Below are 10,303 nucleotides of genomic sequence, written 5' to 3' on the forward strand. Positions count from 1 at the left end.
AGCTATACCAGTCACCAGCTTTGCCAGTATAGCTTCATCTACACTAAGGACATCTGCCAGCACAAGTATGTCAGTCATGGATCACACCTCTTCACACCCTGACTGACACCTATGTCAACAAAAATCCATAGTGAAGACCGATACTCAGTCACTTCCCCAAAGTCAAACAGGAAATCTGTGACAGAGCCAGGAGTAGAAGCCTAGTCTCCTAACTCACTGTACTGTGCTTTAGCCACAAGACCATCCCTTCTCATATACACTTCCAGGTGAACAAGTCAAGTGTTGCAGAGTTTTTCTCTAACCAGGTATATATACTATTTATATTTAGTCATATCAAACATCCCATGCTACATACCTTCCATTGTGTTTGTGAGTATGCTGGCTAAACTCATTGCTCTTTGCCTTGCTCTGGGCTCTGCTAGGAAATCCATAGAAATATGGTAAGAACTTGTCCGTCTCTTTCTTAATTCTGTTTCTGTTGTTGTGCCCTGAAAATAAAATGCTGATAAAATAGACTATCACCATGTGTGTTGATTTAATAAGCAAATGCTATATGGATTCTATAAAAATGTAATGAGTTTCCAGGAAAATGAGGGACATGTAGGTTCATATCCCCTGTATACTGATTTCATTTAAGTCCCAGTTCAGTTAAAAAATTAAGCACATGCCTAACTTTAAGCATGTAAATAGTCACATTGACTGCAACAGGACTACTTGTGTGCTTAAAGTTAGGCATGTGCTTATATACTTTGCTGATTCATGGCCCAGAAATTCAGTTTGCATGTCTTTCTCACATTGGATTTAACTATTTGAAAATTTGAAAAAAGATCCACAGAATTTGGCACTGAGCTTTCTTATAAATATCTTTCTAAATATGTGTGCATATCTCTTCATAAATCTGTATCCGCACAGCCTACATAGACAGGCAGCTGTAGGCATAAGTGGGGTGTACCCATTTTCTTGGGTTGATTCTTCATTTAGAGTGAATATCGATATAGTAAGCCTATACCTAAATTTTCAAACCAAAATCAAAGGACAAATAATGTCTAATCACACTGAAATTTATACAAAAAATTAACCTGTAAGAATCTTGAACTGACTGAGAGTAGTAGTATCACAACCTATTCAAGATAAACACAGTATTCTATTGACAGGGGTACGTGGAGTTATACCGTGACTTAATTTATTCCATTATATATAGCCCATTTATCATTTTTGTAATTTTTGACATCCATCTGATATAGGAATGCAGAACTTCCCAATTAAATCTTCATTGAAAATGTACTGACTGCCTTGATATATAATAAAGCCATACATTTTGCTTATTATATTATGTATTATTTTATCTTGTTAATTCCTAGTGTATTAACACGTATTTTCAGGTATTTAATTAGAGATTGGGAGACAAATTTCAGTTTTTAGCCTGTGTCATTTGTGGACAATATTAAAGGTGTTAAAATATACAGGATCATTCACAGCTTGACCAAGCAGAAATCATTCCCAAGTGATTTCATTTTGTAGAAACACAGGCGTGTGTAGTAGGCCACCTTGCCTACTAGAACCTTCCTTTCATTCGTAAAACAGCCGCTGCTGGCAATGATCACCTCTGGGAGTTGTCCAGGTGACGTGAGAGCTGGAGGTCCACCAACTAAAGAAACCACTCCATTGCAATCTACAGTGCTGTGCATTTTCCCATTTGCGGGAAGCACTGGTATCATCCTGGATGACCTACTGGCCTGACTAATGTTACTGTTGCGCCGTTCACCATGTCTATGTGGAACAAAGAGAGAACCTCTTCTACTCTCATTGTCTTCAAAAGTACTATGTTCGTCATCGGCAAAGTCATTTTCTGATCCTACATCCTTTGCTCGACCTCGGAAGCTGAAAAGACTCGTTCTGCTGCTGCGCCTTGGGGAAAACAGAGAGCCACGAATGCTCAGCAAAGACTGTATGAAAAGAAAATTATATAATTACTAGCTGAAAATTCTTAAAAAATGTTTTCATATGGACAAAGTTAATATGTTCTAACAATTTATGTCATAGACAAAGGAAGAGACTATTATACACACGCGCACACCTAGGTGGCTTGAAAGTAAAATTAATCAAAGAGAGCACACAAGTGATTGCCACTGCCCACAGTTACTTTGCCACTCAGAAAAATAAAATCAATCAGTTTAATTATAGTAAAAGATGCTGTTTAATGAAATTGCTTCCTCTAACTGCATATTTTATTGCATGCTGTTCATAAATTAATAAAACTGAAGCTAGACTCTTATTTATTCCTGCTTTGGGTTGGTCTGTATGCTTGGCTACATACATTTTTTTGCAAATTTCTTGGGCCCTACTTTGTACTGACAGACAGCCAACAAATATGGGTTAGCTTAATAAATGTAAATATTTTCCTAGATATTATTCATTTATGCCCCAATCCTGCAAGGAGTTCTCAGAGGGCTTTTTTGTTTGCATTTCCTTAAACAAATACTAACAAGGATCATCTTGCAAAAACATATGGGCATATGAATAAATTTACTTGTGTGAGTAGTCCCATTGAATTTGATATGCATGAGTCTTTTCAGGATCTGAACTCAAATTAAGCTCCAGTCCTAAAACCATTCAAGCATTTGTGTAACTTTACTCATATGAATACGCCTCATGATTTGAATGATTACATATGGTCATCCTTTATTATAATTTAATTAGAAACACTATGGCCTTATCTACACTTACAGCAGCACGTAGGACACATGTGACTAACCGCTGCAGTGAAAAGGAGGCTGTGAACACACTTCAGTGTGAAGCTCCACATAGTAATGAAAGGCTCTGGCTGAAGGGCAGCAGGGGACACTATACTGCAAGAAGCACTGTTGGGGCATGGAGAGAGTATGTAGAGTATATACCATAAAGTTCTGGCATGTCTTTACTTTACTCATCTAAGCAATGCCTCGTCATCTACACTGCTATTTATACCTGTACTGGGGAGCATGCAGTGTCTGCATTCTACATAGTGCTCTAAGTGTAGACATAGCCTATATTGCTGGAGCAATACGACTTTGTGTTGTTATCCTATCTGATCTCACACACTAAACATGCTTGAACTGGGTCAGTGTTGGGATCCAAGACCTCTGCATAAAAGACAGTTGCTGAAGGAAATGTGCTGTGGATTCTGTAGATGGCACTCTTCTCTCTCAGTCATCATTGTGCCAATGATACAGGAGAAAGGCAAGTGGCACTTTGCTACTGGAACTGCTATCTTTTTTTGAGACATAAAACCAAGGTTCTGAAACTAATGAACACTTTTCACATGAAAAATTTCACATGGAAACTTTTGCCATATGAAGTGACTTTGTGTCTCTCATATTTTATTTTTTTGTGAAGTTCATTAAATGGCTGCTTTGTCATTGGAAATGTGATATTTCAGATTACAAACATGCAAAATCTTGAAACCACAATTCACTCTGAATGCATCCATTTTCATAAGTAAATGGGCCCATTTTCAAGAAAGAAATGTGAGAAGTGACACATTTTTCATTCAGGTGGTTTTTTTTAATTTGCAATGAAAAACAAAATTTCTCCAATTTTAACAGCTTCATATTTCACTGCAAGTGTTTAACAAAAAGTCCTGACCATCTGAAATTAATTAAAGATCCTGTCAAGTATAAGAGGGGTAGATGTGTTAGTCTGGATCTGTAAAAGCGGCAAAGAGTTCTGTGGCACCTTATAGACTAACAAACGTATTGGAGCATGAGCTTTCATGGGTGAATGCATCTGACGAAGTGGGTATTCACCCATGAAAGCTCATGCTCCAATACGTTTGTTAGTCTATAAGGTGCCACAGAACACTTTGCCGCTATTAAAGATCCCGCGACACCTTCTGCAGGAATAAGGATGTTCACCTTGTGTCCTTACCATTACTGAACTCTCCATGACAAACAGATTATGATGCAAAAAAGACAGTTTAATGGATAATACCACTGTACCTGATGTGGAGAAGAGAACCTCTTTTCATATGTCAGCCTGTTCCCTTCAATGGAGAATCGAAAACCTTTCCTTCTGATGCTATCTTCTGATTCAGATTTGTGAAAATCTTCCTCATCTTTCTCCTCTCCTTCAGACTGCTCCTTCTGTTTTCTCTTCTTCCTTCTGTTCCTTCTCTCTTTAGCACTCTTTGAACTCAACTTCGATGCTTCAGAAGAACTTTCAGAGAATCCTCCTACCCCACCTACTCCGCTGAACTCTCTTGAATCAGCTGCTACTGCAGCTGCTGCTGCTGCCTGTTGTGTCACAAAGTTACACACAATTAAAATGTACAACACTAATATTTTTACATTTATTTTTTTAAAGTGAGTGAATGTGATGTTTGTGAAAGTGAAGCACTGAAACCACTGAACCCACTTCATAAAGCATAGCATATTTCACAAAGCACCTTTCTGTCAATGTGCAAGGAACAATAATTCACCAGCCCATTGCAATCCAGACCAGAAATGGCCCTGATATTCTACCCCTGAATCTGACAGAGAGTAGAAAAATCCAGAAGAAAACTGCATCACTGGAGCCCCAGGTGAACAATCATGTTTTTGTTGGATTAAAGAAGAGGGAACAATATAGCATTTTTTCAATTAATCTTAACCAGCAAACAAACTATACAAAGTTCAGGGAATGTAGTCAAAGAAAGAATGTAAAGAAAAGAAAATATAAGAGAAAAAAAATCTGCAGTAACAGGGGATAACATTTCATTAAACCACCTTTGCTGGGTCCTTTGCATATATGGATACTTTCCAACTCCTTAATGGACTAACATCAGTGACATCATTCCAGTAAGTGACCTTCATAGAATTGAGTTAAACTATATTCCACAACAGCCCTGGTGCTTCTTATAGTCTCAAACATTTGCAGAGAATTTGACTAAATAATGTTTTTTTTAAAGCTGCAGTCAGCACCAGATGTTGCTAGAAGGCATAGCTCAGCAGGTCTTTAGCCAGACATGTACCAGGAAGATACAGATCAGCTCCAGCTTTAGCTAGCCACTGGCCAGGAGTATGATGTAAGTCAACCAACTAGTCCATTAGGAAGTGTGAGGGGCTTCAGAAAGAGGAAAGAGGCTTCAAAGTAGGACCCAAAGGTTCATAGATTCTAAGGCTAGAAGAGACCATTGTGATCAGCTAGTCTGACCTCCTATATAACAGAGGCCCCAGAACTTCCCCAAAATAATTTCTTGAATCAACACATCCAGTCTTGATTTTAAAATTGTCAGTGATGGAAAATCCAATATGACCCCTGCTAAATTGTTCCAGTGCTAATTACTCTCACCATTTAAAATGTATGCCTTTTTTCCAGTCTGATTCCAAGTGATGCAACAGTACTCTAGTGGGGAGCACTGCCCACAAAATAAGTAAGTTTTCTTTTGGCCTGAATCTCTATTGTAATTTTCTGCTCAGTCTTGCCATTTTCACAAAGTATTTGTCCTGGGTTACATTCAAGAAATGTAATGCAAAGTCATTTAGCTGTAAATAATTCATGTACCAGAACTAGTGTTTTTTTCACATCTCCACCTGAGACTTCAATCTCCAGTGTCTCAGCTCAGTGTTCTTTACCAGATTTGTTACTAATCAACAGACTGAACTGATCATTTAGGCCTGAGTAAGGAGTACAGGAGAGTCATTATTTCTCTATTGCTCACTCTTGTTCAGGGGCTGTGTTTGTGTGGGGGAAGTAATTTACTACTGTGAAGGGGGCAGGGTTTATTCTCACCTGCAGCTGAAAAGGACCAGTGTATAGTCTTGCACTAAAGGAGCAGTTTTGGATAACAAAGGTACCTGAGCTTCTTCTTGTTGTTTTTTCAACTGTTCAAGCATTTGCTGAAATTCTGCCTCCTTCTGCTCTGCTTCTTCCATGGTTGCCTGATTCTGTTCTTCATAGGCCATGGCAACAACCGCCAGGATCAAGTTAATCAGATAGAAAGAACCCAGAAAAATTACCAGAACAAAAAATATCATATATGTTTTGCCAGCAGCACGTAGAGTCTGGGGAAAAAACAAATAAATAGCTTTATCAGTTTTTTAAAGGTACTACATAGTCTTTATACACTATAATTTAGCAATGCACAATTCTATTATAGTAAGAGCTTGTGTTGACACAACTGATTTTAGATAATTCATATAGTTTTCCATATAAAAATCTTGTGGGTCACATTCTGCTCACAAGTGCAAAACTAGAGTTAAATGGGCTTTGCAGAAGAATCTCTAGTGGGTTCAAGGTGAATAAGATTCTGCAGCTCACCTGCTTCACAACTTCTACTACAAATTAGACGCTGTAGTAGTGTCAGCTGCCAAAGCTCTCCCCTTACACTGGGGTTTTATCCTGGAGATCCACACAGTAGAAGGCCCACTGGTCACACCTTATCCTTATCCACACCCAAGGAGGTTGGAGACAGGATGTGCCCCTTAAGGAGGAAGCGTGGTCTAGTGACATAAAGAACACTGAACTGGGAGCCAAACATGACTCTGGTATTCACTGATTGTGTTTGTACAATATACTTTACCAATTTGGGTAAAGATTGATAGATAACGTTACTCACCTTAATACAGTTATTCTTGATTATTCAAAATTATTCTTATTATTTATTCAGTATAACCTAAGAGCCTCAGTCATCCACCAGATCCCTATTGTGCTAGGTAGTACAGAAACACAAAACACAAAGATGGTTCCTGCCCCAAGCATTCTCAGGGATATGTGGATGAAAAGCACTATGTAAATGCTATGTTGTAGTTGTTGTAGTAGTAGAGTAACAGTGTTTATTTTAGTGGATCCTCACCAGCTGATAAAGATTCTCCCAAAAGTCCTGAGTCATCAGTCGAAAGAGTGACAAAAATGCCCAGCTGAATGTGTCAAAGCTTGTGTAGCCATAGTTGGGGTTTCTACCAGCTTTTATACATATATATCCTTCTGGACATTGACTACAAAAGAAGAAGAAATGCTATTTTAAATAGATGCTCCAAATCATAACACACTACTGTACATCACAGAAATGTTCAGGAGTATGAGCTGCCAACATTCAGTCACTTACTCAAGATTACATTATCATCAGCTAAAATTTTATGCTACAAAACAATCCAATAAAGGATGCTGTAAGGTTAACTAAGACAAAACAAATTAGAAAAGAAAAAAAGTGTGTTATTTTCTAAGAACACTTCAATGCTTTAATAATAAAATTTACAATAAACTATCTTCCCATTCATGCTCTTGATTCTCACAAGCTTGTCAGCTCATGTCCTGTGGAATTGCAAAAGAGTGTCCACTGCCATGGCTGATAATAAGGGCACTACTCAGCCAGATGGCAGCAAATGTTTATTCTCAAATTATTTGAATGCCTACTTTTAGGGAAAGACGCTAGCCTGATGCACTGAGATAGGACCATTGCAAGTTCAAGTCATGTTGATGCTGATACTCAGACATCCAGTATCATACTCCAGAAACTTTGTTGATTTGAAATAATACACTGTGGAAGACTGCAGTGGGTTGTCTGGTTGAGTTTTCCTAAGTTATATCTATACATATAACTGTTATCATAAAAGATAAAATATAATGAAACATTTTCTTACCCTGCATCTGAACTATTGCCACACAGCAGAGCATCATTTTGTCCTTCCAAAAAGTAAAAATGACCTGTTTATAAAGAGAAAGGGGTTGAGGGTAGGGGGGAAGTGAGGTGAATTTACTGAAAAAATGTGTTTAGTCACCACATAAAGAAACCATTTAAATCTAAATTTATGCGTACAAAATAATACAAACTTTTGTGTTTTAAAGGAAATTAATGTAACCATAACACGGAAACCACAAAAATAATTTTAGGAGAGATATCTTATAATTTTAGAACTAGGGGGAAAAGCAAAAATAATGTTTTTGGCAAACAAAAGATTTTCTAACAGGTCTAGAAGATGCATTTCTTTAGAGACACAGCAAAGTAATAGTACAGTAGAATCTTGTTAAGCCATACAAATGATTGGGAGACCCACTGTGGATTACCAAATTTTATACATTTGTAAATAACTGAACAAACACCATGAAAAATTACAAGGACGCTGAATCAACAAAATGTATTTGTCCATATGTTTTTATCTTAATTATTTGTGAATACTTCATAGGATACTACTTTATTCAACTGCTACACTGCAATTTATCAAAGTAATTAAATCTTAGTAACATGAGAACTCAGTACAGCATGCTGCTATTATACTTTGATTTTGAGAAGTGGAGGGAGACCACCAAGCTCTGTGTGTGTGTGTGTGTGTGTGTACGCGCGCGCGCACATTATTAAGCCAAATTCTCTGGTGATGTAAATGGATCCATGTTCTATTGTACTTAAAGTTTCATTACTGAATAACAAACATCATCAACTTAAATCCAAAGTAAATAAAAGTAGAGAGATGATTTTTAGATAGCCACAAAGATGTTCAAAATTCAGCCCTTTAAAGTTATCAATTGGTGAAATAGCACGAGCAAAATGCTAGATTGTGCAACTCTTACTCCTACTGACAAGTAGTTACTCAGCCAAGCAGCCCCATTGTCATAATTAGGATAATGTTTAAAATAAGTGCTCATCAGGGTGAGTAAGGGTTGCACAATCCAGCCCAATATTAAGGGAAAATCCAAATTCTATCATCAAGATGAAGAACTATTTGTTGAAAATTCTCATGGAATCAAAAGAGATTGAATGTACTGTTTGGAATTAGCAGACTTTTTTTCTTTGGTATCTCCCAAACAGTATATCCCAATATCTGTCTTTGGTCTAAAGGCTGACAGGAGTAAGGGGAACAGAGAATATACATATCTGTAAGAAAAACCAAAAATATCCATTCTTAGTGGGCATTCATGGGTAAAATTGCATTTCTGGTGTGCTTCATATTGACAGATGTAACTTATCTATTGACTATGCCTCTAGCAGAATAAAACTATGCTAAGAGGAAAATTGGCCTTGAGATACAGACACAAAGCTTTCTATTATGAAATCAGATATCTCATGTGCCACATATTGGGCCAGAGGAATGACTAATCTTAAAATGCCAATGGCAGTAAGAATAGGTTTCATTTACAAAAGACAACTCGTTTTACTTATGAAGAAATGTCTGGGAAATACAGATTCTTGCCCCCAGTTTCCTTTGTGTCACTCAAGAGGTGCAAAAGGAACAGCAATTTCCCCTATCTCCCCTGTATGGATTCCCCCTGGAATGGGGAATCTCTAATAGGTGTCGCACCATCAGAACTAGTTCAACTCTTGGTGCAAGTGGCACATCATGGCAGGGACAGTGAAGAGCCAGAGTGAGATGTTTTCTGATCATCACCAGAAAGCAGACAGTCCCTTATGTCCATTTTGTTTTAAAACTCACTGCAGTGATCTCAGAGACTAGGTCTACAGACTTAGGATAGACTATGGTGCTAAAAACTGTTGCACAGATGGTTGGGTTTGGGCTGGAGCTCAGGTTCTGAAGCCAGAGGATGGGCTGGGTTTCAGAGCTGGAGCCACAATGTTTTTGTGCTATAGCGTGAACCCAAGCCTGTAGACACGGGCTCTGAGATTCACTGCTGCAGGTTTTAAAATGCAGTGTAGACTTACCCTTATGGACCATTGCCAGCTGGGCCACACGAAACCAGAGAATCAGGGAACTGTAACCAGCTCCTTGATCATGTCTCTACACTACTGCAACAGCATAAGCTGGACACAGTAGAGAATCTAATATAAATACAGACAACGTGCAAACCTTATGCCCCAGATGTCTTAAAGAAAAACTGCAGTCCCACTGTAGGAGGTCATCTAATAACTATTCAGAGAAGAAGGATGGAGCAGTAGTTAGGGCACTAGCCTGGGAATCAGAAAACTTAGAATCAATTCCTTGCTCTATCACAGACTTCCCATATAACCTTAGATCCTGTTTTTAAAGATATTTAGGTACCTAGTGTGGATTTTTAAAAAGTCATTGGGACTTAGGTGCTTTTGAAAATCCCACTAGGTGCCTATCTGCATCTTTAGGCACCTAAATACCTTTAAAAATATGGCCCTTAGTCTCGTGGCTCAGTCCTCCATCTGTAAAATGGAGATAATAGTAAACAGGGTGTTGAGAGGATAAATATATTACAAGACTGTGAGGGGGAGATACATACTTAGCCCCTGTTATTATAGTAAGACAAGATCTAATTACAATGTAGGTTAAGTATCAGAGGGGTAGCCGTGTTAGTCTGGATCTGTAAAAGCAGCAGAGAATCCTGTGGCACCTTATAGACTAACAGACGTTTTGGAGCGTGAGCTTTC

At 38.1% G+C, this 10,303-nt stretch overlaps 1 protein-coding gene across 1 annotated transcript in view; it reads right to left on the reverse strand.

Moving 5' to 3' along the window:
• Window positions 1-10,303, reverse strand: part of SCN2A (sodium voltage-gated channel alpha subunit 2) — a 131,238-nt gene that overhangs the window by 64,331 nt on the left and 56,604 nt on the right. Inside the window, exons 8-13 of the mRNA XM_075070143.1 lie at window positions 7,599-7,662; window positions 6,812-6,953; window positions 5,814-6,020; window positions 3,978-4,271; window positions 1,563-1,946; window positions 356-488 (exon numbers count right to left, since the gene is read on the reverse strand). Coding sequence (XP_074926244.1) covers window positions 356-488; window positions 1,563-1,946; window positions 3,978-4,271; window positions 5,814-6,020; window positions 6,812-6,953; window positions 7,599-7,662 — 1,224 coding nt within the window. The remainder of the gene's footprint in view (window positions 1-355; window positions 489-1,562; window positions 1,947-3,977; window positions 4,272-5,813; window positions 6,021-6,811; window positions 6,954-7,598; window positions 7,663-10,303) is intronic.

The sequence above is a fragment of the Chelonoidis abingdonii genome, chromosome 10 (assembly GCF_003597395.2).
Source record: "Chelonoidis abingdonii isolate Lonesome George chromosome 10, CheloAbing_2.0, whole genome shotgun sequence".
NCBI classification, from domain to species: domain Eukaryota; kingdom Metazoa; phylum Chordata; order Testudines; family Testudinidae; genus Chelonoidis; species Chelonoidis abingdonii.